The sequence below is a fragment of the Pristiophorus japonicus genome, chromosome 26 (genome assembly GCF_044704955.1).
Source record: "Pristiophorus japonicus isolate sPriJap1 chromosome 26, sPriJap1.hap1, whole genome shotgun sequence".
Taxonomy (NCBI): Eukaryota; Metazoa; Chordata; class Chondrichthyes; family Pristiophoridae; genus Pristiophorus; species Pristiophorus japonicus.
In genome coordinates, this window is record NC_092002.1 from 4,867,640 (window position 1) to 4,895,018 (window position 27,379).

General features: G+C 49.0%; 1 protein-coding gene and 1 non-coding gene across 5 annotated transcripts in view; both read left to right on the forward strand.

Annotated features, from left to right (window-relative positions):
• The first annotated feature begins 1,170 nt into the window (after positions 1–1,170).
• On the forward strand, positions 1,171–1,297 carry LOC139239281 (U6atac minor spliceosomal RNA). The gene has a single exon (XR_011588629.1). It is a non-coding gene; the product is annotated as a U6atac minor spliceosomal RNA (small nuclear RNA).
• Positions 1,298–7,601: 6,304 nt separating this feature from the next.
• The window catches only part of clip3 (CAP-GLY domain containing linker protein 3), a 59,234-nt gene continuing 39,456 nt past the window's right edge, over positions 7,602–27,379 (forward strand). For 3 of the 4 annotated variants that reach the window (XM_070867676.1, XM_070867680.1, XM_070867681.1), the window contains exons 1-3: positions 7,602–7,684; positions 19,757–19,922; positions 21,638–21,777. In XM_070867676.1, the coding sequence (XP_070723777.1) occupies positions 19,769–19,922; positions 21,638–21,777 (294 nt within the window). In that variant the 5' untranslated portion in view covers positions 7,602–7,684; positions 19,757–19,768. Of the gene's footprint in view, positions 7,685–7,961; positions 8,173–19,756; positions 19,923–21,637; positions 21,778–27,379 lie in introns of those variants that run through there. The other variant, XM_070867679.1, reaches the window with a different exon arrangement.

The following is a 27,379-nucleotide window of genomic DNA, read 5'->3' on the forward strand; positions in this document are numbered from 1 at the left end:
GAGGGGCAGTACTGAGGGAGTGCCGCACTGTCGGAGGGGCAGTACTGAGGGAGCGCCGCACTGTCGGAGGGGCAGTACTGAGGGAGCGCCGCACTGTCGGAGGGGCAGTACTGAGGGAGCACCGCACTGTCGGAGGGGCAGTACTGAGGGAGCGCAGCACTGTCGGAGGGGCAGTACTGAGGGAGCGCCGCACTGTCGGAGGGGCAGTACTGAGGGAGTGCCGCACTGTCGGAGGGGCAGTACTGAGGGAGTGTTGCACTGTCGAAGGTGCCGTCTTTCGGGTGAGACGTTAAACCGAGGCCCCGTCTGCCCTCTCAGGTGGACGTAAAAGATCTCACAGCCACTATTTCGAAGAAGAGCAGGGGAGTTATCTCCGGTGTCCTGGGTTCAATATTTATTCCTCAATCAACATACCAAAAAAACAGATGATGTGGGTCATTATCACATTGCTGTGTGTGGGAGCTTGCTGTGTGCAATTGGCTGTCGCGTTTCCCACATTACAACAGTGAATACACTCCAAAAGTACTTCATTGGCTGAGTTTGGGATGTCTGAATGGATGTGACAGGCATTATATAAATGCAAGTCTTTCTTCCTGCGCTGCATCATTCTATAATAGTGGAAACGGCAGATAAAATAATGATTACACAATAAATTCAGTTTAATGAGCCAGGTTAAGTTTTAAGTAAATATATATATAGAGAGAGTATTGTTCCTGTATAGTGCAGCAGGAAGCATATGTCGCGCATGCGCAGATTGCCCAGCGGAGGGCGGTCTCCTGGCAGCCAGCCAATGGGGCTGTGGGGATTGATCCCCAGTCATTGGCCCTTCCAAATCACTCCCTGTCACAATTGTCCCTTTTGCACTGGGCTGGGCAATCGCCGGACTGATTTCGGATTTGTTTGGTGCGATACCCTGCAGCTAAAATATAAAAGTGAATCGCAATTGGCTGAGACGACGCATAAATTAGCATAATTAGGCACCCGCTTCACAACTTGGTGAGAAAGACGGAATTATTGCTCCTTTCGATACAAAGTATGTGTTTCCAATATTGCGTTACAGTCCAAAATTGAAATAATATGCACAGAAATAAATCTTATGTGTGCCACCCTCACAAGGATAAGTATTAGTATTTCAAGTTATAAATACTGTTAGCTGCATAATTGGTGCTTGTGTTGTATGAAAGGAGAGAAGGTTAGCACTCCCCTTGATAAGGATGGAAGGGGCCCTAGTGGCCTTACAACACACAAATGGTTAAGGCATTGCCATCTACTTAGTGGCATCTAACCATGTTTTGCTTTTCTTTGCACCTGCTGTTCAGAGACTAGTACCAACACCGAGCCACATAAGAAGAAATTATGGCAGACAACCAAAACTTTGGTCTAAGAGGTAGGTTTTAAGGAGCGTCTTAAAGGAGGAAACATAGAAGTTAGGAGCAGTAGTAGACCATTTGGCCCTTCGAGTCTGCACCAACATTCAATATGATCATGGCTGATCCTCTATCTCAACACCATATTCCCGCTTTTTCCCCATACCCCTTGATGCCTTTTGTGTCTAGAAATCTATCTATTTCCCTCTTATTCAGTGACTCGGCCTCCACAGCCTTCTGTGGTAGAGAATTCCACAGGTTCACCACCCTCTGAGTGAGAACATTTCTCCTCGTCTCGTCCTAAATTTCCTACCCCATATCCCGAGACTGTGACCCCTTGTTCTAGACTTCCCAGCCAGGGGAAACATTCTCCCTGCATGCAGTCTATCCAACCCAGTCAGAATTTTATACCTTTCAATGAGATCCCCTCTCATTCTTCTCGGCATAACGGTGGTAACAAGAGACAAGACTACCGCCAAATCCTCAACAACCACGTCACAGGCAGCTGAACTAGATACACCGTCATTGCCAGAGTTCAGTGCCCAGAACACACACCTGGGTCACAAAATGGATTAGTGTTAGTAAAACGTGAAGAGATATATGATAATGTACACCGTGGGTAGGTACCCTTTGTGTTAAAATAGAGGTAGAGAGGTGGAGAGGTTTAGGGAGGGAGTTCCAGAGCTTGGGGGCCTAGGCAGCTGAAGGCATGGTCACCAATGGTTGTGCAGTTATAATCAGGAATGCCCAGGAGGGCAGAATTTGAGGAGCGCAGAGATCTGGGGTGGGTTGTGAGGCTGAAGGAGATTACAGAGAGGGAGAAACTGCAGGAGTAAAGTAAGGCACAGAGAAAAGAAAACATGGTTAGATGGCAGTGGGTTCAATACAGTCTCTGAACTGCAAAAAGGGACAATTGCCACAGGGAGTGATTTGGAAGGGCCAATGACTGTGGACAAGTGGGTGGCTTCAGTGTACAAAGCATGGCCCTGACAAAACAGCCTCAGTGACAGAACCATGATCATATTGAATGGTGGTGCAGGCTCGAAGGGCCGAATGGCTTACTCCTGTGCCTATTTTCTATGTTTCTATATTTCTAACCACGTTTCCAGGAAACATTAGACGATGCCCATAATGAGGATGCCACGATAAGCCTTTTTTTTTAATCAACATTCTACCTTTTCACTGATTACCATTCCCTTTTGCATTTCACCATCTCTTTTGTCATTGAATCAGTCGTGCCCTCCACCCTATCACAGACCTTTCCCATTAACCTTCCCCTCCCCATCACCGCCAACCCTATCCCTGGCTCAGTACTTGCTTATAAACCATTACATTTCTAACATCTTCCACTTCTGACGCAGGGTCATCAACCTGAAACGTTAACTCTGTTTCTCGCTCCACAAATGCTGCCTGACCCGCTGAGTGTTTCCAGAATTTCCTGTTTTTATCTAAAGTTCAATCCCTGATCTCAGCCAAGGTAACAATTGTGTCGCTGCCGTTTGGTTCAAAGGTCTGAGTTAGTGAGGTTCAATAGCAGCCAGGGTCCTGCTCTTGACCCCCAGAACTTTCTGCTGGATAATGTGTGGATATAGAGAGGACAGAATTGGAGTGATTCAAAGAGCCTGGACACACTCGAGTGTCTTGACTCGCGGATGAAGAATGATAACTTAGGTTAAGTATCAGGAGGCAGACTTCAGACAAGTCACTCCCTCCAACAACAACAACAACTTATATTTATATAACACCTTTAAAGTAGTAAAACGTCCCAAGGTGCTTCACAGGGGGGTTATAAGACAAACCAAATAAATTTGACACTGAGCCAAATGAGAAGAAATTATGGCAATGACCAAAAGCTTGGTCAAAGAGGCCGATTTTAAGGAGCGTCTTACATAAGAACATAAGAACATAAGAATTAGGAACAGGAGTAGGCCATCTAGCCCCTCGAGCCTGCTCCACTATTCAACAAGATCATGGCTGATCTGGCCGTGGACTCAGCTCCACTTACCCGCCCGCTCCCCGTAACCCTTAATTCCCTTATTGGTTAAAAATACAGGAGGTAAGAGAGGCGGAGAGGTTTAGGGAGGGAGTTGCAGAGCTTGGGGCCCAGGCAGCTGAAGGCACGGCCACTGATGGTTGGGCAGTTATAATCAGGGATGGTCAAGAGGGCAGAATTTGAGGAGCGCAGACATCTCGGGGGAGGAGGGGGGCGGGCAGTTGTGAGGCTGAAGGAGATTACAGAAATTCAGGACATAGAACTGGGGGAAATATGGAAACTTTCTTGTCAAAAAGAAGATAACTATTGATTGATTGTTCATTTAATTTGCAGTGATTGCATCACAATCATTAACATTCACTGCAGGCTCTCCATCCATTTCCAGCTTAGAGTGTACCATCTGTTTCCATTCTGCCTGATAATCACAGTCTCAAGACACAGACCCAATACCAAAGAACCTCTCTGTGCACTTCATAGCATCCATTAAATATTATTCAAAATCTCATGTAGGGCAGACATATCCACAAACCTTATTTCCTATAGTTTGGTCACACTTTTCCGTCAGTTACCATTGTAAACTGCAATATCAAAATCTTGCATTTAATTTTGCTATGTCAACTGTCACGCTATAGTTTCAGGCTCCATGTATACAGTCTGTTACAGTCAGATAATCAATTATTTCATATACTGGACCAAGACCTCGCTCTGTTAAGCCCGTGTGGTGGCTGGTGTGCAATGGTCACCCCACATTAAAAAAATCCACGCACAGGCATCTTCCACCCTTTACGATGTAACTCATTGTAACACCTGTGAGCCCATCATTTTTTGGTGCGAAGAGGGACATCCTCGTCACGTGGGACTGCCTAGTAGTAGTATTTCATATTTACAGTAAGTTATAGACAATGAATTATTCCATATTTAGCCTGTTGCAGTTAATGAATGATTCCATATTTACAGTCTTATAGTTACTGAATTATGCAATTTTTCTGTTACAGTCTGTTACAATTAGATAATGAAATATACAATAATTTATAGTCTGTTGCAGTCAGATAATCAATTATTTTGTATTTGCAATCTGTTACAGTTAATTAATTATTCTGTATTTAGAACAACTTGCATTTCTATAATGTCTTCAACATAGTAAAACATCCCAAGACGCTTCACAGAAACATTATCAGACAAAATGTGTCCCCGACACAAAAGGAGATATTAGGACAGGTGACCTAAATAAAGCTTGATCAAAAAGGTAGGTTTTAAGGATCGTCTTAAAGGAGGAAAGAGAGGTGGTGAGGCGGAGAGGTTTAGGGAGGGAATTCTAGACTTAGGGCCGAGATGGCTGATGGTGGGGCTGCCAATGGTGGGACGAAGGAAATGGGGGTAGCACAAGGCGCCAGAATTGGTGGAAAAAGTGTTCTCGGAGAGTTGTAGGACTGGAGCTAGGGAGGGGCGAGGCCATGGAGAGATTTGAACACAAGGATGAGAATTGCTAGACCAGGAACCAATGTGGGTCAGTGAGCACAGGGGTGAAGGGTGAACGGGACTTGGTGCCAGTCAGAATACGGGCAGTAGATCTTTAGATGAGCTGAAGTTTATGGAGGGTGGAAGTTGGGAGGCTGGTCAGGAGCGCTTTGGACTATTCAAGTCTGGAGGTAACAAAAGGTTGGATGAGGGTTTCAGTAGCAGTTGAGCTGAGGCAGAGCAGAGACGAGCGATGTTATGGAGGTGAAATTAGGCGGTCTCGGTGACGGAGCGGAGATGAGGTTGGAAGCTTAGCTCGGTGCCAAATAGGAAACCAAGGTTGCAAACAGTGTGGTTCCTCCTCAGACAGTGGCCAAGGAGAGAGATGGAATTGGTGCCTAGGGATCGGAGTTTGTGGTAGGGACCAAAGACAATGGCTTCAGTCTTCCTAATATATAATTGGACTAAATTTTTGCTCATCCAGTACACAATGTCGGATAAGCAGCGTGACAAATCAGGTGCAGTGGAGGGGTCGAGAGACGTAGTAATAAAGTAATATTGGGCGTCGCCAGTGTACATGTAGAACCTGACATGTTTTGGATGATGTCGCCGAGGGGTAGCATGTAGATGAGAATTATGTGGGGGCCAAGGTCAGATCCTTTGGGGATTTTAGAGGTAATGAGGAAAGCAAACATGCAGGTGCAGCAAGCAGCAAGGAAGGCAAATGGTATGTTGGCCTTCATTGCAAGAGGATTTGAGTACAGGAGCAAAGATGTCTTACTACAGTTATACAGGGCCTTGGTGAGACCACACCTGGAGTATTGTGTGCAGTTTTGGTCTCCTTACCTAAGAAAGGATATACTTGCCACAGAGGGAGTGCAGAAAAAGTTCACCAGACTGATTCCTGGGATGGCAGGACTGTCGTATGAGGAGAGATTGGGTCGACTAGGCCTGTATTCACTAGAGTTTAGAAGAATGAGAGGGGATATCATTGAAAGGTATAAAATTCTGATGGGGTTGGACAGACTGGATGCAGGGAGGATGTTTCCCCTGGGCTGGGAAGTCTAGAACAAGGGGTCACAGTCTCAGGATACGGGGTAGGAAATTTAGGACCGAGATGAGGAGAAATGTTTTCACTCAGAGGGTGGTGAACCTGTGGAATTCTCTACCACAGAAGGCTGTGGAGGCCAAGTCACTGAATATATTTGGGAGATAGATAGATTTCTAGAAACAAAAGGCATCGATGGGTATGGGGAAAAAACAGGAATATGGTGTGGAGATAGAGGATCAGCCATGATCATATTGAATGGCGGTGCAGACTCGAAGGGCCAAATGGCCTACTACTGCTCCTATTTTCTATGTTTCTAAGGTGCTGGAGGGGTGGGGAGAGGTGGGAAGGGAAGCTATTGCTGGAGTTGTTCTGGCTATGATTGGAAAGGTAAGTGTGGAACTAGCCGAGGGTAGTCCCATTCAGCGGGATAATGGATGTCTCCGCAAGATCCTGCAAATCCCCTGGGAGGACAGACGCACCAACGTTAGTGTCCTCGATCAGGCCAACATCCCCAGCATCGAAGCACTGACCACACTTGAGCAGTTCTGTTGGGCGGGTCACATTGTTCACATGCCTGACACAAGACTCCCAAAGCAAGCGCTCTACTCGGAACTCCTACATGGTAAGCGAGCTCAAGGTGGGCAGAGGAAATGTTTCAAGGACACCCTCAAAGCCTTCCTGATAAAATGCAACATCCCCACTGACACTTGGGAGTCCCTGGCCAAAGGAAGTGAATCCGGGAGGGCGCTGAGCACCTCTCGTCGCCGAGAGCATGCAGAAACCAATAGCATGCAGAAAACTCCCCACCCACCCCTTCCCTCAAAGACTATCTGCTCCACCTGTGACAGAGACTGTAATTCCCACATTGGACTGTACAATCACCTGAGAACTCACTTTTAGAGTGGAAGCAAGTCTTCCTCGATTCCGAGGGACTGCCTATGATGATGATGATGATGATAATGGAGGAAAGTCATTGGAGGAGGATGCTGGGGTCTCGCTGCAGACAGGTCGAGAGGGGTGAGGAGGGATAGTGCGTCGTGGTCACGGTCACATCGGATGTGACTTTGATTCAGGCTGGTTCAATCCTGTTGTAGGGGCGGAAACCTATTTTGTGAGGTTCAAACATGGAGTTGCGCGAAAGGTGAGCACAGATTTGAGAGGTGGCAACACGTTCAAGGACTTTGGAGAGGAAAGGTCGGTAGGAGATGGGGTGATTTTTTTTTGAAAGGATTGAGGGGGTCAAAGGTGAATTTTTCGACGAGCTGGCTGATGTTGGTGGTAGTTCTGAATGGCCACATATATGAGTAACAGGTACTGCAGGTACTTATAATACATTTACAATGAAATGCCAACCCAAGGTACCACATGTAATATTTAATGGATGTAGATATATAGATTTATGACTCTGGGAACATGCTTTTAAAGGGATCTTTTTCCTTTTGAGTGCATGGGAAAATCAGTTAAAAGCTGTACCATAAAAACTATTCTTTTGTAACAAAATATGTTTGTGATTTGCATAGACTTATTATCGAGCAGGGAATACTGTATTCAATTTAACAACATGTATTGCCTGGGTTTGGGGTATTTAACAGCTGGGACTTTGTCCCCATTGCAGTCAGCACCACCTGAATGGAATTGCTTTTTCTAGAATTTCAAGCCAGCGGGTGTTGCTCACATCACTGATCAATTGAACGAGTCTTTGAGCCCAGACTGACGCAGGCGGTGACGGAACAGCCAGATCTTAGGGGGGCGCTGAATGACTTAGAAAGCAACAGAAGGGATCGGCACAGACAGACGCGGAGCGGATCCACTCTGGTAGGATTGCAATGGTGGAAATGTCTATTGCTCAAATCGTTTGGTGTTTGTGTTAATTTTTGTTGTAGCAATGGGTCCGCATTGCAACATTGAGGAAATTGCAACACATGCAATGTTACAGCCGCTTTGCTGGTTACCCCGCAATTGACACGTTTGGAAAGGAGAAGATGGTGTTTTGACAGCAGCACGGTCGCTGCTTTAATTGTGGTTTTCTTCCAAGCTTAAAAAAAAAGCCAGAATCTAAAAGGAGTGGCATTTTCTGCTCCGTGCCAGGGATGTGGGGCTGGCTGGTGCTTTCTTTCCGCCGCCACTTGTGTTATTTCAGTGACGCAGATTGCAATCCATGCAAGGCTGCTTGCTGATGTTGGTTCTTCCCATTGTTCAGCATCCTGGGCTGAGTCAGAGCTCGGCTCGAAACAAGATCACAGCAAAACAAGGCAGCAAGCTGATTAATAATGCATGTTGGATAGCCTAGCATTTTTCCCGAGGTATTTATGTATATTCATTGTCGCACAGCTAAACTGGGCTTTTCATGTTTTATATTGTGAGGATACTTCCAATGCCTATTCATTATTTTTTTTCCAGAATTGATCCTTATTTAAAAAAAAGCATTTCATATATTAAAGATGAATTTGAGTTAAGCTTTCTGGCACCGTGTATATAGATGTGATGTTTTCTGGAGATCACATCAGGGCTCTGGACTGAGATTGAGTCTGTGTTGTGAAGATGGATAGATTATACAGATTGATTTTGCAACATACACAGGAAGGTTTTTTCCAAGTTAAGTACATGCTGAAAGGGTTAGCATCCCCCAGAGAATTTCACTTACTATTAAACTAAACCAGGGTTAATTTTCAATTTTATACACAGTAAATATTTGGAATACCTGGTTACATCTCTAATTAAATGTATTGTCCAGTCAGTGTAGGGAAGAGTGTAATATCTTACAATATAGGGAATAGATTTTATGATTTTAATGTTAAATATAGGTGACTTGAGCTGAGCGTTTTGTATTTCAATATAATATACAACTGCCAGGAGAATTTAAAGGACCCCTGCACAGTGAAATCAAATGGTTTCAATGCTTTTCTTTTCTATTGAAATCTTCTGAAAGGTCCCTGAATTTGTATAGCGTCACGGTGTAATTTGGATAGTCCATTTTGACTAAGTCATCAAAAGGCCATGGATTTGAAATGGTTAACTCTATTCCCCATGAAACTGGCCGTGTGTTACGGTACGTTGCTCCAGTAAAGGTTAAACATGTTCGCTTCTTCTCCAGCTACCAGAATTATTGCAGCACATATATGCTGCGTACATTTAAAATAATAAAGCTTTTTAATTTTGGGGGAGGTTACTTTTCCATTTTCTACATTCGCCTTCCCTCCCCTTTTCCTTCCCTCCCCTTTTCCTTCCCTCCCTCCCTCCCCTTTTCCTTCCCTCCTTCCCTCCCCTTTTCCTTCCCTCCCTCCCTCCCTCCCCTTTTCCTTCCCTCCCCTTTTCCTTCCCTCCCCTTTTCCTTCCCTCCCCTTTTCCTTCCCTCCCCTTTTCCTTCCCTCCCCTTTTCCTTCCCTCCCCTTTTCCTTCCCTCCCCTTTTCCTTCCCTCCCCTTTTCCTTCCCTCCCCTTTTCCTTCCCTTCCTTCCCTCCCCTCCCCTTTTCCTTCCCTCCCTCCCTCCCCTTTTCCTTCCCTCCCTCCCTCCCTCCCTCCCCTTTTCCTTCCTTCCCTCCCTCCCTCCCCTTTTCCTTCCCTCCCTCCCTCCCTCCCCTTTTCCTTCCCTCCCTCCCTCCCCTTTTCCTTCCCTCCCTCCCTCCCCTTTTCCTTCCCTCCCTCCCTCCCCTTTTCCTTCCCTCCCCTTTTCCTTCCCTCCCCTTTTCCTTCCCTCCCCTTTTCCTTCCCTCCCCTTTTCCTTCCCTCCCTCCCCTCCCTCCCTCCCTCCCCTTTTCCTTCCCTCCCTCCCTCCCTCCCCTTTTCCTTCCCTCCCTCCCTCCCTCCCCTTTTCCTTCCCTCCTTCCCTCCCTCCCTCCCCTTTTCCTTCCCTCCTTCCCTCCCTCCCTCCCCTTTTCCTTCCCTCCTTCCCTCCCTCCCTCCCCTTTTCCTTCCCTCCCTCCCTCCCCTTTTCCTTCCCTCCTTCCCTCCCTCCCTTCCCTTTTCCTTCCCTCCTTCCCTCCCTCCCTCCCCTTTTCCTTCCCTCCTTCCCTCCCTCCCTCCCCTTTTCCTTCCCTCCTTCCCTCCCTCCCCTTTTCCTTCCCTCCCTCCCTCCCTCCCCTTTTCCTTCCCTCCCTCCCTCCCTCCCCTTTTCCTTCCCTCCCTCCCTCCCCTTTTCCTTCCCTCCCTCCCTCCCCTTTTCCTTCCCTCCCTCCCTCCCCTTTTCCTTCCCTCCCTCCCTCCCTCCCCTTTTCCTTCCCTCCCTCCCTCCCTCCCCTTTTCCTTCCCTCCCTCCCTCCCTCCCTCCCTCCCCTTTTCCTTCCCTCCCTCCCTCCCTCCCCTTTTCCTTCCCTCCCTCCCTCCCTCCCCTTTTCCTTCCCTCCCTCCCTCCCTCCCTCCCTCCCCTTTTCCTTCCCTCCCTCCCTCCCCTTTTCCTTCCCTCCTTCCCTCCCTCCCTCCCCTTTTCCTTCCCTCCTTCCCTCCCTCCCTCCCCTTTTCCTTCCCTCCTTCCCTCCCTCCCTCCCCTTTTCCTTCCCTCCCTCCCTCCCCTTTTCCTTCCCTCCCTCCCTCCCCTTTTCCTTCCCTCCTTCCCTCCCTCCCTCCCCTTTTCCTTCCCTCCCTCCCTCCCCTCCCCTTTTCCTTCCCTCCCTCCCTCCCCTCCCCTTTTCCTTCCCTCCCCTTTTCCTTCCCCGTTTATCCCTTCCCTTTTCCCCTCCTCCCTGCCTTCTTCCCCTCCCCTTCTTCCTCCCCTCCCCCCTTTACCGCCCCTCCCCCTTTACCTCCCCTCCTTTCCCTCGTCACCCTGCCTTCCTCCCCTCCCCTTTTTCCTCCCCCACCCTTTTCCTCAAACTTTCCCCCTTCTCCCTGCTTTTCTCTCCTCCCTCCTTCCCCTCCCCCTCCCCCTCCCCCTCCTCCTCCTTCCCCCTCCCAAGCTCATGGAAATGAAGCTCTGGCATTGCCCTCAGCTGGGTTTGGCTAACTGAGCACTGAGTGGCTGAATTCCGCACTTGGCAGTGCCCTTGTTAATTAGATCCCCCACCCCAACTTACAATGTAAATTTCTCCCCTCCGGTGTAACGCAGCATCAAGGCTTAGTGAACCTGGATGATCATCTTTCAAATGCTGCTTTTTCCGATGTTCGCTGGGAGCTACCTGCGTCACTCTACTTCTGATTTACCCCCCCCCCCCGCCCCCTCCTCTTTGGGAAAATGCTTCGTCTACACTTGGCTCTGTCATCAGTGTACATGCTGAGATCGGGAACATGCCATATGGAGAATAACAGGTGTCAATCCACCTTCCTCCTGTGAGTCCTTGGCACTGAACCAGCTTAAAACCTTTCTTAGTATTATATGATATATATTAATATTCGCAGGTCTCCCATGGTGTTACCGACACTAAGTCAGTTGATGCCCTGTTTTGTGAGGACAGGAATATTAAACCCTGTAATGTACAATGTATTATTCTGCTGCTAAGGTGGAATGTATTATTCTGCTGCTAATGTGGCCAGTTCTTTTTAAGGCCATAAAATTCTAATTGGAAGTAAACACAGCCTGAGGTCCATCAGAGTTTAACTACTCCTTTTGGTGAGGGGAGGTTTGCAAATTGTATTGTTCTTGTAAATTTCGGTCTCTAGGTCCGGAAAAATAAGCATAAAATGACTGGCTTTCTTTCTCTTTTTTTTAAATAAAAAAAAATGCATTAACGGTTAAAGTGTGAAGTCTGATGTGCAACAAATGCACTTAAACCTTATATATAATTATTGACAGTCAAAAGTGTACATTAAATACCGTGAAATTGCTGCTGATTGAAGAGCTGGAAGGTAACTGCTGTGAAATTTTCAAATTGCATGATCCACTGTAAGGTATGCACCTGTGAGCATGCTCAGAGGTTTGTTGCACTGTGAATGGCTCACCCGGTCACGTGACGTTCACAAGATTCAATAAAACCACAGTTCATTGAATTCCGGTTCTCCGCGATGAGGTGGGCTGTTGTGAGCCTGCTGGATGAACTGGTCGAGTTCAGTCTTGTTGTTAAACCTTTGCTAATAAACCAGCTAGTTCTTCACAGCAAATGTGTAGCCATGAATTCTTAAGCAAAGAACCCGTGAAGCAAATACACGACATCTCCACTGCTTTAGAACATTCTTGTAGCATTTGCGTTCAGAAAGGGGCTCTGAGCTCCGCCATTGGCTCAGTTTGACATGCACGGCCTTATGCGGAGCTGGGCCGCACAGAACAGGAAGCTCCCAGGCTCAATCCCGGCCCCGCTCCATGTAAGCAGCCACACAGGTGCTGCAAGTGGTCTCGTGGTGGTGGGGGAGGAGTGCCTCTGATCTGGAGAGAGGAAATAGCGCCAGGAATTCCTGCTCCCGATCACTGTTCAGTCCACCCCATTGTGTAAAGATTGTGTGTGGAGAGATCGGTTGATAACGGTATCGGGGTTTGGTTGTGATGCCCCTATAGTTGAACAGACTGTCAGTACTCACTGCCCAAGCTATTGTGCTCCTTTGGAAGGTAGCCTGTAACTCTAGAACTGTATCTCAGCATGAATTGGTACATTCAGGAAAGATTTGAAAATGGGAAGATGTGTCAAAATTCATTTGGAGAATACATTTAATAAAATGGAGAGTTTAAAAAAAAAGATGCATTTTCTGTTGACGAATGCCAATGGTGGGGAAGTGGAACATGTTCCCACCCAATCTCCAAATCCCAGATCAGGTACAACACAGTTTTGAGGCTTCCTGTGACTTGTACCAACCTTAGCCTTCACCTCAATAAGACTATCTCCCAACTGTACCTGTCCTCCTTAACAGCCTCGCTGAGTGATGCTCCCAACTGAAGGATATTTTCAGCACTGATCAAGCTTCTGACAACAAGGCGATGCTGTGGTGCAGCCCAGACATCTCCCATGGTCAGATTGTCGTAAAAACCCATCTGGTTCACTAATGTCCCTTTAGGGAAGTAAATCTGCCGCCCTTACCCGGTCTGGCCGATATGTGACTCCAGACCCACAGCAATGTGGTTGACTCTTAACTGCCCTCTGAAATGGCCCAGCGCGACACTCAGTTGTATAAGGCAGCTCACCACCACCTTCCCGAGGGCAATAAATGCAGGACTTGCCGGTGATGCCCACATCCCGTGAATGATTTTAAGATATCGCACGCCAGTCAGAGCAAAGGCTGTACGAGCTGTGCATGGAGATGGGAAAAGCACCGGGAGATAGGTGGCCGCTTCACGTGCACCAATTCCCCCCACCCCGGGAGATTTGCCCCAGCACCATACGCAGCCCCGCAGGGACCCATAAAAAAAAGACTTGCATTTCTAAAGCGCCTTTCACAATCACTGGACGCCTCAAAATGCCTTAGCCAATGAAGTACTTTTGGAGTGTAGTCACTGTTGTAATGTGGGAAACATGGCAGCCAAATTGTGCACAGCAAGCTCCCATACACAGCAATGTGATAATGACCAGATCATCTGTTTTTGTTATGTTGAGGGATAAATATTGGCCCCAGGACACTGGGGATAACTTCCCTGCTCTTCTTTTGAAATAGTGCCATGGGATCTTTTGACGTCCACCTGTGAGGGCTGACAGTGCCTCGGTTTAACGTCTCATCTGAAAGACTGCACCTCCGACAGTGTGGCACTCTCTCAGCACTGCACTGGACATGTCAGTCTAGATTTATGTGCTCAAGTCGCTGGAGTGGGATTTGAACGCACAACCTTCTGACTCAGAGGTGAGTGTGCTACCCACTGAGCCACAGCTGACACACAAGTCACACCCTCTGCCCTCACCCTGAATGAGGTCCGCTCAATCCCGACCGAAATGGAATGACCCCCGGCTCATCCCCAGCACCCCTCGCTCTAATGTATAGAACAGTCATCATCATAGGCATCGAAATCGAGGAAGACTTGCTTCCACTCACTCTTAGAGTTCTCAGGTGACTGAACAGTCCAATACAGGAGTTACAGTCTCTGTCACAGGTGGGACAGACAGTGGTTGAGGGAAGGGGAGGGTGGGACTGGTTTGCCGCACACTCCTTCCGTTGCCTGCGCTTGGTTTCTGCACGCTCTCGGCGACGAGACTCGAGGTGCTCAGCGCCCTCCCGGATACTCTTCCTCCACTTAGGGCAGTCTCTGGCCAGGGACTCCCAGGTGTCGGTGGGGATGTTGCATTTTATCAGGGAGGCTTGGAGGGTGGTCTTGAAACATTTCCTCTGCCCACCTGGGGCTCGCTTGCCGTGTAGGAGTTCCGAGTCGAGCGCTTGCTTTGGGAGTCTCGTGTCGGGCATGCGGACAATGTCCAACGGAGCTGGTCGAGTGTGGTCAGTGCTTCGATGCTGGGGATGTTGGCCTGAGCGAGAACACTGACGTTGGTGCCTTTATCTTCCCAGTGAATTTGCGGAGGCAGTGCTGGTGATAGTTCTCCAGCGCTTTGAGGTGTCTACTGTACATGGTATAGAACAGTACAACGATATATAACGCTCATTGTTCCTCTCTCCTGTGAAACCTGTGTTATAGAACATTGTCTGATTTAAGCCGCAGTCATGAGAAAGCACCGAACCTTGTACACAATGAAATAAAGGGTCATTTTGTGCCATGTACTTGTGCCCAGTGAGTACTGAAGCTGTCAGGCTTATTTCCCTGAGAATTTGAACATTTGGCAGAGAGCGAGAGAGAGGCAGATACATGCACAAAGACGCTCTCTGGCCAGGCTGGACTCAGTCCCAGGTCTAAGAGGAGAAAGGATGACATTCTGACTGCCGGTGTCACTCAGTTCTATAGCACTGTGCGTTTCGAGTTGTCTTTACGATGATGTTGTGAATTGGAAATGAGATGTAGATGAGATGCTGTTTCAGTTCTGGGCTTTGCCTTTTACTGAACTCGGGTCAGCCAGCATGAATGGTGGAAAGGACGATTGATTGGCATGTGTCCCTCCCTCCCCACACACATACTTTTTCGTGTATGTATTATTGCCCCTCCCATTTAAATCATAGAAAAGTCTCAAATCCCAATTCCCCCTCCCAACCCTTTACACTAGCTGCCTCTAGTGGTACAAACCGAATATTGCAGCACTAAAATAATTCATGACACTGGTCCAACAGATCGAATTGGCAGGTTCTGGTTATTCAGACAGACCAGGTGACCAACCCCTTCTTTGACCTCTAGCCTCCAACCTATCTCCATGTCATGCAGTTATGGCCAGTGCTTTGCTGAACCTGTATCTCTGTTCCTCTCTCTCTTTGTCTATCTCTCTTTGTCTATCTCTCTTTGTCTATCTCTCTCTGTCTATCTCTCTCTGTCTATCTCTCTCTGTCTATCTCTCTCTGTCTATTTCTCTCTGTCTCTCTCTCTCTGTCTCTCTCACTGTCTGTCTCCCTGTCTCCGTATCTCTCTGTCTCTCTCTCTGTCTGTCTGTCTCTCTCTCTCTCTCTCTCTGTCTCCCTCTTCCTCTCTGTCTCTGTCCCTCTCTCTGTCTCTCTATCTCTGCCCCTCTTTGTCTCTCTCCGTCTCTGTCTTTCTGTCTCTCTCTCTCTCTGTGTCTGTCCATTGTTCTTCCTCAACTGTAAATATGCCTATAAACTTTCCGACATGATGCTGAGATTGAGAGTCAATGCACCATCTCCTATAATTCGTGCTTTGTTGGACTCTCAAGGCTACAGAATCTCCTGATCATTCCCACCCAACCGAAGTCTTTAAACCCGAGCTCACATTCCCTAATCACTGCTTGCTGAATTGCCTCCTCTCTAATTCAGCCGCTTGGTGTCTGACCATCGGATGTCACCCATCTCCTCGGCTTCTCAATTAAACAAAAAACACATTCCAAATCCTGGGAGGAGTTGGGAGATTATTTTCCGGACCACTGACCCTAATTTCTAATTCCTGAGGCAGAGACAGTAATGATGAATGACAGGATGGGGCACAGCACTCAGTAATTGACTCGTTCCCTAATGCTCTCTCCGCGGAACAACCTTCCTTTTACATTTGGTTAATAACCTGTCGAAATGGCCTTGTGTCAGAAATCACTCCCTTTAATTGGCTGGCCGATCAATATTTTAATTGATTTATTTTATACGATTAGTAATAATGGGGGTGGGGGGAGGGGAACAGGAATGACATTTCCCCAGAAAGGGATCAGAAGATTTATATTTATTGAAGCACCTATCTCAACCCTCAAAAGCAGTGGATCTTTTTAAAGTGCTTTGTGAGCAATTGCAGCCGCCATATTGCACAGTAAGATCCCACAAACAGTGCCACGATGAATGGCGGGTGAATCCCTTTCTCCAGTCCCTTGGCGCTGGGCCTTTCGAGGCAGTTTGGAGGCTGCATTTCTCAATGAATGGAATCGTTGCCACTTCTTCACAGTCTGACGTGTTTAGTGCTCTTCCGCAGGAGGTGGCCCCGACTGTTTTTCTCCCCGAATTCCTCCCCCTCTCCCCGAATTCCCCCCCTCCCCGAATTCCCTCCTTCTCCCCCCCCCCGAATTCCCCCCCCGTCCCCGAATTCCACCCCTCTCCCCGAATTCCACAGACAGTCCGAAAATTCAGGACTGTTCGGAGGAGTGACTGATGGGCTGAGCTTGGACCCACTTCAGACTGTGACACAAACCGGCTGATTGCAAGTCTGACTGCTTTACAGATAATGGAACATAGTTGGCCCCAAGATTTGTTTGAGGGTCAGTGCAGAGTTAAAACTAGTCTTTCGGGTGAGACGTTAAACCGAGATCCCGTTTGCTCTCTCAGGTGGCCTTAAAAGATCCCACGGCCACTATTTCGAAGAAGAGCAGGGGGAGTTCTCCCCGGTGTCCTGGCCAATATTAATCCCTCAACCTACATCACTATAACCAGATTATCAAACATTGCTGTGTGTGGGAGCTTGCTGTGCGTAAATTGGCTGCCGCGTTTCCCACATTACAACAGTGACTACACTCCAAAAAGTATTTCATTGGCTGTAAAGCACTCTTGGGACTTCCGCTGGTCATGAAGACGCTATATAAACACAACTTGTTAATCCCAACCTCAATGGATGGCCCTTTAACTGCATCAGCCATCATCGCGGCCTCCCTTTGTGAGATTGCCGATTGGTGCTAGTTAGTATCAAGTTATGAGTGCTTCAGTAGTTTAGATGGGTCACCAGGAACTGGACTGAAAATGCTGGAGATCTTTGAGCCAAGAGACCCAGGGTACACCCAGCATCGAGGGCAGACTTTCAGTTCATCGGTCTGCATTGGAATCAAACCCAGGACCCTAACGTTTCCTGCACGACAAAAGTGACTACGCTTCACAAAGTATTTCATTGGCTGTAAATAACGACAGTGAGCATTTATATAGCGCCTTTTTGTAGTAACATGTGCTTCACAGGAGCGTTATCAGACAAAATTTGACACCAATCCATATAAGGAGATATTAGGGCAGATGACCAAATGCTTGATCAAAGAGGTAGGTTTTAAGGAGCGTCTAAAAGGAGGAGAGGTAGAACGCGCTGCCTGAAAGGGCGGTGGGAGCAGATTCAATAGTGACTTTCAAAAGGGAATTGGGTAAATACTTGAAAAGGAAAAATTAGCCGGGCTACGGGGAAAGGACGGGGGAGTGGGACTGGCTGAGGTACTCCTGCAGAGAGCCGGCAAGGGCTCGACGGGCTGTGCTGTAACCGTTCTGTGATTCTAACTGATCCAAGTTCTCTTTTAATTCTAAAACCCTATTTATGAAGCAGACCATCTTCAGATTGGCGAGGAATGTGCTGGGCTTCTGGCTCCGCGATTACCTTCATGGTTTTGTTCTTTATTCATGTCTGGCCTGCGTTAAGCCAGCAACACAGACATTAACCTGTCTGGGAAACCACCAAACCGGATTGGGGCCTGCAATCGGGCAGATTGCTGGGTCGTATTCAGTTGATGGCGAAGGTTTCGAGAGAGGTTGCTGTGTCGCGGCCCACTCCAGTACAGTGAATCCCGCCGAAAGGCAATGGATTAACCCCTTCACTGACCAACCTGATCACGTTCTCGGGATGTTTTGATGCTGGCAAGCCCGCCTTGAACTGTGCATTTATACGACTTGCTCGGCCACTTCAGAGGCCTTTGCATGAACCAAGGAGCGCGGGATTGGACTGGAGTCACGTATGGGCCAGACTGGGTAAGGACATAGGAGCGTGAGGAGCCCATTCAGCCCCTCAAAGAGCCATTCAAAGAGATCATGGCTGATCTGCGACCTTCCTCCAAATTCCCGCTGTAATTTATGCATCAGTGCGTATGCTCTCAGGTTTGTAGAGCTGTTGCATTGTGAGTGGCTTAGCCAGTCACGTGATGTTCACAAGACTCAATAAAACCCCGGCCAGTTGGGTTCAGGGGATCCACGATGGTTGTGAGCCTGGTGGATGAACTGGCAATGTATAGTGCGATTGTTAAACCTTTCCTAATAAACCAACTAGTTCTTCATTGCACTGTGTTGCTCTGAATTCTTAAGCAAAGAATCCCTGAAGCAAATACATTACACCTGTCTTTGGCCCATTTCCCTTTGGTTAACAGAAAGCTACCAATCTCCGATTTAAAATTAACAATTGATCTAGCATCAATTACCATTTGCGAAAGAGAGTTCCAAACTTCTACCATCCATTGTGTGTAGAAATGTTTCCTGGCTGCACTCCCCAACCAACGCAAATAGTTTCTCCCGATCTACCCTATCTGTTCCCCGTAATATCCTGAGAACCTCGCAGGTTCCCTTTGCAGAACAACATTAATGAATCAGTTGGGTTTTTACAACAAGATTTCATGATTTTCTTTTTCTCGGGCCTGCTCCACATTTATTGAATTTAATTTCACAGTCTGCCGAACTCGTGATGCCTGTGTTGTGAGTAGGGAGTGGAGTCTGCAGGAATCAAAGACTGAATTCCTGGACACTGCTGCAAGCATCACCCAGCGACATAAAATCATTGGGACCTTCGAAAAATGGCGTGCTTGAAAAATATATATTTTAACACTTTCTATTATTAGTTACAAAATAACATCGGAGATGTTGCGGTGGGGGGGGGGGGGGGACAGTTTGACTGCAGTTGAGAACCATTCAAACGGGTAACAAATAATCTTTTGACTTCTCAATTGGTCGTGAGAAGGCGGGGCATAATGATAGACAGGTTGGGCGACCAATGGCCGGGGCGGTGGGAGGCGGGAGGTCATGTGTTGAAACCTCCAGGACTATGTCCAATCGGAGTTGGTAACCTTAGCGCTGAGTCGAATATCATGACCTGTGACCCTTCGTGCCACCAGTACCGTTCCCATCCAAGAGGCTGCAATGGAGTTCCGGAATCGAAAGCTGGACTTCCCTCACATCAAGTAAATAAAAACATATCAACATTTTTTTTAAGGGAGTTACTTATACACTGACGTGACTTACTCACTTATCTAGAACTAGGGGGCATAGTTTCAGAATAAAAGGTCGCCCATTTAAGACAGATGGAGGAGTCTCTGAGTCGTGAATCTGTGGAATTCTCTCCCCTAGAGAGCTGTGGAGGCTGGGTCACTGAATATGTTTAAGGTGGAGATTTTTGAACGATAGGGGAGTTCAAGGGTTATGGGGAGCGGGCAGGGAAGTGGAGCTGAGCCCAAGATCAGATCAGCCACGATCTTATTGAATGGCGGAGCAGGCTCGAGGGGCCTTATGGCCGACTCCTGCTCCTATTTCTTATGTTCATGTAATGGCCAGTTTTGATGGTATTTTAAAGGGCCGGTGTGCTCCTATTGGTGAAGCCTTTGAGCCATGTCACTTTTCCCATGGCGGCATTGTAAAAGGGACATTATGGTGAGACTAGCTCATCACATCTTGTGTTTCCAATTATAAATATTTGCCAGACTCTCACGTAGTTTCGCTCCTTCAACGATTTGTTTTCTGGACCGGTGGTAATAAATTTTAATACTGCGCCATCGGAATGTTTTTCAGATATAACTGAAAATGACAAAAGAAAATGTGACGGATGTTGCTTCAGAGGAGGAGCCCCAGGAGCCCCAGGACCACCAGCCGGCAGATTACCCCAGCCCGGTGTTGGAGAGGCGCAAGAGGCCGATCGTTCATCCCTCTGCCCCAGCACCGCTGCCCAAGGACTATGGTAATTGTCCTGAACTGTAACCAGAGCTGAGCTTAAAACCCCACACCTTCCCTGTAATGTATACATCTGTGAGCATGTTCACAGGCTTGTAGAGCTGCTGAAACAAAAAAAAAAAGAGGGCAGTTATAAGTGTCTGGAGTGTCCCCCAAATCGGGGGGGCACTCGATCTAATGTTTATTTTGTACTCCCCCCAAAAGAGTTCCGCAAGAGGTGGGCGCCGGAGGGACTGGGGTGCATCATCACCCCCGGCAACCAAATTTTAAGTTCATTCTTCAATGCTAAAAGTTTAATTTGATTAATTTGTCGGTTTTAGTGCCCCTTTATTAAGGAGGCACTTGATTTATAGTTTAAACCAAAATAGTTGTAGAGCTGCTGAATTGGGATTGGCTTAGCCAGTCATGTGATGTTCACAAGACTCAATAAAACCCCAGCCAGTTGGGTTCAGGGGATCCACGATGAGGTATGCAGTTGTGAGCCTGGTGGATGAACTGGTTAAGTGTCGTGCGATTGTTAAACCTTTGCTCATAAACCAACTAGTTCTTAATAGCAATGTGTTGCTGTGAATTCTTAAGCAAAGAAGCAAATACATTGCACTCCCCATCACCGAGGTCACTGATGTCTGCCTCTGCAACATTGCCCACCTGCGACCTGAACGCACCCATTCTGCTGTCGATAACCCTGATACAAACTCCTCCCAATCGACACACAAAACATGACAAAATATCTCCAGCAACTGCCCAACTGGTCCACACGAGCCTCCTCCCACCCCTCTTCATCTCACTCCATCAGAATTGTTTTCTTTTATTCATTCACGGAATGTGGGCGTCGCTGGCAAGGCCGGCATTTATTGCCCATCCCTAATTGCCCCTCGACAAGATGGTGGTGAGCCGCCGCCTTGAATACAACTGAGTACTGTATTGGGCCACTTCAGAGGGGCAGTTAAGAGTCAGCCACAACCACAAGAGACCCCTGTGCCAAGGGAAGGTGTGATTGAAGTGCTCGACTCCAGCTGCTGCTACAGGACCTTTTACTGGATTCCCACTTGCTCAAGCTCCCTTTTCATGGCTTGTTTGCTGCAAAAAAAAGATTTTTAAAAATGAACATTTTAGAGAACTTATTTTACTTTACTATTTACTGCAGCAGCTAACCTCTCGGGCATCAAACAGCCTGCCTCTTGGCCAGTGATTGGCAGGTCCATTAGAAGTGACTGGTCTCTTTCTCCATACAGAGAAATGCCTTGCAATCGACTTGTAGATAAATAGACACACTTCCCATTCACTTAAAAAAAATATTGTTCACGGGATATGGGTGTCGCTGGCAAGTCCGGCATTTATTGCCCATCCCTAATTGCCCTCGAGTGTCTCGCTGGGCCATTTCAGGGGGCAGTTAAGAGCCAACCACGTTGCTGTGGGTCTAAAGTCACATATCGGCCAGACCGGGTAAGGGCGGCAGATTTCCTTCCCTAAAGGGGCATCAGTGAACCCGATGGGTTTTTACGACAATCCGGTAGTTTCATGCTCACCATTACTGACACTGGCTTTTTAATTCCAGATTTATTTAATTAACAGAATTTAAATTCCCCAGCTGCCCGGGGTGGGATTTGAACTCCAGGATCGTTCGTCTAGGCCTCGGGATTACGGGGCCGGCAACATTACCACTGTGCTACTTTACCCTTGCAATACTGACCACGCACTCTTCTCTGCTGTTCCCTGCAGCGTTCACCTTCTTCGACCCGAATGACCCGGCCTGCCAGGAAATCCTGTTCGACCCTCAGACGACCGTTGCCGAACTCTTCGCCATCATCAGGCAGTGGGTACCCCAGGTGCAGCATAAAATCGACACCATCGGAAACGAGGTGAGTCGAGGCACCTGGCCTTCCTCGAGCTTGTCCCATTTCAGTCGGACTTGGCTCACGATCGGCAACAAAGGAAATATTACATTACCTCCGGAGGATTTAGAAACAAAAGACTCGATGAGAGTATCGGTGGAAACATCCTGATTTTAAAAGCCGAGACTGTCATTCGATAATGTGGCAGCCGAATTTCTTGAATCGCTTAATTTCGATGAAACACATTTAAAATGGACAATCTCCAGTCCCTCACACAATTCGCTATTTTGATCCGGTTTGCGTTCAGCAATCTCATGGGATCAAGTAACCTCGAGGCCGAAATCGTCCCGTTCTGTCAGGCCTCGGTGCGGACTGGCCGGCGAGTCGCTGTGCAGGGGCCGCCATTTTATAAACTGCCCTTGCCCGGGTTTGGAGCGGCGCAGGGGCGCGGACCCGCCCGTATCCCCGCCGCACCGCGCACGCGCACCCCCTTACCAACCGGCGGCAATCCCCTTCCCGGAATTGCCTCGCGGGAAATTTCCCCTTTGTAAAACTGCCCGCGGGAGCGGCGCTGCCAATCGGTGCCCCCGACAGCGCTTGCCGTCGGTACGCTCTCTGTGACTTGGCGACATAGCCGCCCTTAAAGGGGAGGGCGCACTGCCGGCGACTCCATGCTTTTTATTTTTGTCGGCCGACTGCTGGGTGGGTTGAACCGACAGTTTTGCCCCCCCCGGGTTCGGCCGGGACGCCCCTCCTCCCCGGCCCTGTTGGGGTGCCAGGCCACTGGCCCGGCTGAGACCCTCCCTGGTGGCCCAGTGTTTGCCACTGAAGTGGCTGCAGAGTTCGCAGCGACCTCTCCCCTTTAACTGAAGGGGCGGGACCGTTTGTGACGCGCCAGCGCGATGATGTCATCAGCACGGCGCTGAGGCCTTGGAGCGTCGGTCACTCTGACCCGCCCCCATTTCCGCCCCGCTCCAAAAAAATCCCACAAAGTGCTGAATTTCTCCGCTTTGACCGTCCCGTCCCGTGCATTCTGGGGGACGGGACGCTTCAAGAGCACTCGGTGCGACTCGTTTCAGGCGATGGGCAATTTCGGCCCCCCTCAAGTCTGCTATTTTGTTAAAATTAGGATGACAGGCATTTTGACCTTACTGTTAGCTGTGCTCAGTGGGCACGGTCGCCTTGGAGTCAGATGGTTGTGGGTTCAAAAATCCAGGCTGACGCTCCCAGTGCAGTGCTGAGGGAGCGCCGCACTGTCGGAGGGGCAGTACTGAGGGAGAGCCGCACTGTCGGAGGGGAAGTGCTGAGGGAGCGCAGTACTGAGGGAGCGCCGCACTGTCGGAGGGGCAGCGCTGAGGGAGTGCCGCACTGTCGGAGGGGCAGCGCTGAGGGAGCGCCGCACTGTCGGAGGGGAAGTGCTGAGGGAGCGCAGTACTGAGGGAGCGCCGCACTGTCGGAGGGGCAGCGCTGAGGGAGTGCCGCACTGTCGGAGGGGCAGTGCTGAGGGAGCGCCGCACTGTCGGAGGGGCAGCAGTGAGGGAGCGCCGCACTGTCGGAGGGGCAGCACTGAGGGAGCGCCGCACTGTCGGAGGGGCAGTACTGAGGGAGCGCCGCACTGTCGGAGGGGCAGTACTGAGGGAGCGCCGCACTGTCGGAGGGGCAGTACTGAGGGAGCGCCGCACTGTCGGAGGGACAGTACTGAGGGAGCGCCGCACTGTCGGAGGGGCAGTACTGAGGGAGCGCCGCACTGTCGGAGGGGCAGTACTGAGGGAGCGCCGCACTGTCGGAGGGGCAGTACTGAGGGAGCGCCGCACTGTCGGAGGGGCAGTACTGAGGGAGCGCCGCACTGTCGGAGGGGCAGTACTGAGGGAGCGCCGCACTGTCGGAGGGGCAGTACTGAGGGAGCGCCGCACTGTCGGAGGGGCAGTACTGAGGGAGCGCCGCACTGTCGGAGGGACAGTACTGAGGGAGCGCCGCACTGTCGGAGGGGCAGTACTGAGGGAGTGCCGCACCGCCGAAGGTGCCGATTTCAGATGAGACATTAAACCGAGGCCCCGTCTGCTCTCTGAGGTGAACGTAAAAGATCCCATTTCACTATTTCTAAGAAGAGCAGGGGAGTTATCCCCAGAGTCCTTGTCTCGGTTTAATGTCTCATCCGAAAGACGGCACCTCTGACAGTGCAGCACTCTCTCAGCACTGCACTGGAGTGTCAGCCTGGATTTAAGGACCAAGAGGCCGATCCCTGGGGTCAGAGGTCTGAGCTATTACTGGAGAATCTTGGCTTGCCAGCCCTGAAATAGGGCCTCCGGGAAGATATAAAAGACCGTGTATGGTATAGAAAATCTGTCCGGCACAGGCACGATGGGCCGAATGGCCTCATTCCGTGCTGCGTTTTTCTGATTGACTGAACACTACGTCAGGTTAAACAGTGGCATTAGGACAAGGAAGCACTGGGCCAAACCTAAAAGGTAAATTTAAGTCTGATACATATTTGAAAAGGAAAGATTTGCAGTGTATGGGGAAAGAGCAGCGTGGGGATAATGGGGTTATTGGATAATTGGCAGAGAGCCGGCACAGACACGATGGGCCAAATGGCCTCCTTCTGTGCCATTCTACGCCAGGAACTTCTTTCTCTCACAGTGATTGACTCGTGAAATGGACTTCAGAGCAGGGAGCTGGAGCCAAAGGTTTGGGAAATTTCTGGCTGTTGTGTGGGGGGTGGGGGCGGGGGCAGGGGCAGTGGGTGTGATTGGCCGGACGGGGTGAATGGCCTCCCTCAGCCCGATCGGCCTTGTGATGATTGCGACCCTCGTCGCAGATGTGGAGAGGGAAATTGACCGAACGGAATGCTAGGCGGTTATTTCCGTGACTTGGTCATTCGAGATTCTCATCTCTTGTTGTGCGCAGACCACAGGCCTCAAACTAGCTCGATCTCTGGATTTATGAGACACTGCCCTCTCCCGATGATTCATTACCACTTGGTTAGAGTAGTGCTGGCTGCAGCAGCACACAGCCTCTAACCAGCAGCACCGATCTGAACCAGTAACTCAAGGGCAGTGAGACAGCCACAGCCTGAGATATGCTTTTCATCTAATACAGGGTGACGTCGAGGTTAGAATCACAGAGCGGTTACAGCACAGAAGGAGGCCATTCGGCCCGAGAGCCCGTGCCGGCTCTCTGCGGGAGCACCTCAGCCAGTCCCACTCCCCCCATCCTTTCCCCGTAGCCCTGCAAATTTTTCCTTCCGGTATTTATCCAAAGTCCTTCTGAAAGCCGCGATTGAGTCTGCCTCCACCACCCTCTCAGGCAGCGCATTCCAGATCCTAACCACCCGCTGCGTAAAAAGGTTTCCCCTCCATGTCGCCTTTCTGCCACTCGCCTTAAATCAGTGTCCCTCTGGTTCTCGACCCTTCCACCAATGGGAACAGTTTCTCTCTGTCTACTCTGTCCAAACCCCTCATGATTTTGCACCTTTGGTTCCCTTTGGTAACATCATCCTGAAGCATGCCATCAAGTTCCATGTGTGTGTAGATCGTACCCAGCTTTACCGTTCCATCTCCCAGCTTGATTCCATGGCTCTTGCTCAACTCTCCAACTACCTGCCTGATGTTAAGTCTTAGACGAGTCAAAACTTCCCCCAGCTTTCTATAAGCTCTCCTTGGGTGATGTTCCACAGTCTGGAGTGTATTCCGTACCGGATAAGGTGGAGTGCATTCCACGCAGGATAACGTGGAGAGTATTAACAAACCCATCTCAAAATCAATCTACTTCTATTAACAAAAGCCTTTCTCAAAGGCCATCTTTATAACAATGCTTTCACTCACGACTCCTAACCCTCCCACAATGGCCCAGCATTCATTCCTTTGTCTACTTTATTTCTTTCCTCCCCCTTCCGTGAAATGCCTTGGGACAATTTTCCTAAAAAAAAACCAGATTAAAAGGTCATTATCGCATTGCTGTGTGTGGGAGCTTGCTGTACGCAAATTGGCTGCCGCGTTTCCCACATTACAACAGTGACTCCCCACCTTCCCTCTCAGGCGGATGTAAAAGATCCCATGGCACTATTTCGAAGAGCAGGGTAGTTCTCCCCGGTTTCCTGCCCAATATTTATCCCTCAATCAACACAACGAGAAAAAAAAGGATTATCTGATCATTATCACATTGATATTTGTGGGAGCTTGCTGTGCGCAAATTGGCTGCCCCGTTTCCTACATTACAACAGTGACTACACTCCAAAAGTACTTCATTGGCTGTAAAGCGCTTTGAGATGTCTGGTGGCCGTGAAAGGTGCTATATAAATCCATTTTAAAAAGAAATCTCATACCATTCCTGTGAAGCACCTTGGGACGTTTCACTATGTTAAAGGCGCTATATAAATACAAGTTATTGTTGTTGTGGGAGTTTTAACCTGCATCTGACCTGGGATGGGGAAGTGGAGACAGGGTGAGGGGGCATGGGCGGAGGAGGGGGCTTTACTCCATCTTACCTGTCCTGCACCTGACCCCGAAGTGTGTGGTCCCAGAGTGGGAAATGTGCACTCCCAGAGTTAGTGAGTGAAGCAGGGATCACGTCAATATTTATAAATGGGTTAGACAGGTACTTGAAGGAAAAGAGATACGGGACCAGGGGCCAGCAGTGCTCGTGCGGTCGACCGGTTGGGGTGAATGGGCTGTTTCTGTGCTGTAATTAATTTCCATGTATAAAGAGAGGGGACAAACTGTCAAATTTGCACTAAATTCGTTACCTGTCCCTCGAGAAGGTGGTGGTGAACCTCCTTCTTGAACCGCTGCAGTCCGTGTGGTGAAGGTGCTCCCACAGTGCTGTTAGGGAGGGAGTTCCAGGATTGGGACCCAGCGACGATGAAGGAACGGCCGATATATTTCCAAGTCAGGATGGTGTGTGACTGGGAGGGGAACGTGGAGGGGGTGGTGTTCCCATGGACCTGCTGCCCTTGTCCTTCTAGGGGGCAGAGGTCGTGGGTTTGGGAGGTGCTGCCAAAGAAGCCTTGGCGAGTTGCCGCGGTGCATCTTGTAGACGGTACACACTGCAGCCAGGGGGCGCCGGTGGTGGAGGGAGTGTGTTGAAGGTGGTGGGTAGCGTGCCGATCGAGTGGGCTGCTTTGTCCTGGATGGTGTCGAGCTTCTTGATTTGCTCAGGACAACTAGGAATGGGATAATAAATTTACCTCCACCAGTGTGGCCTACATCCAGAGAATAAATAATTCTCCTCTCTCTGCCCTCCACCTGCCCATTCACATTGAAAAGCACAAAAAAATTGGTGTGGAACCTAATTAAATAAATAAACTGGAAGGCTGCCTCCTCATGTGGAACAGAAAGCTGAATATTTTGATTTGATTTAAACCACTGATCCAGACTCTCGCTGTCTCCGCTGAATTGCCTGGGTTGAACCTGCTGGGAATCGCTCGCCTCTCGGACTGATTTAACACAGACCCAGTTGCACTCTCCCTGTCCCGTGACCCAGACATAAATCCCACAGAACAATTTTACTCATCATTTAATGGTCAGTCGCTTGATTGGTATTTACCACCTGACAGCCTCTGATACGATTCCCAATCAGTTCAGGACTTGGAATTACTGTACTGCTTCTGCATTAGTTTGAAAAATAAATC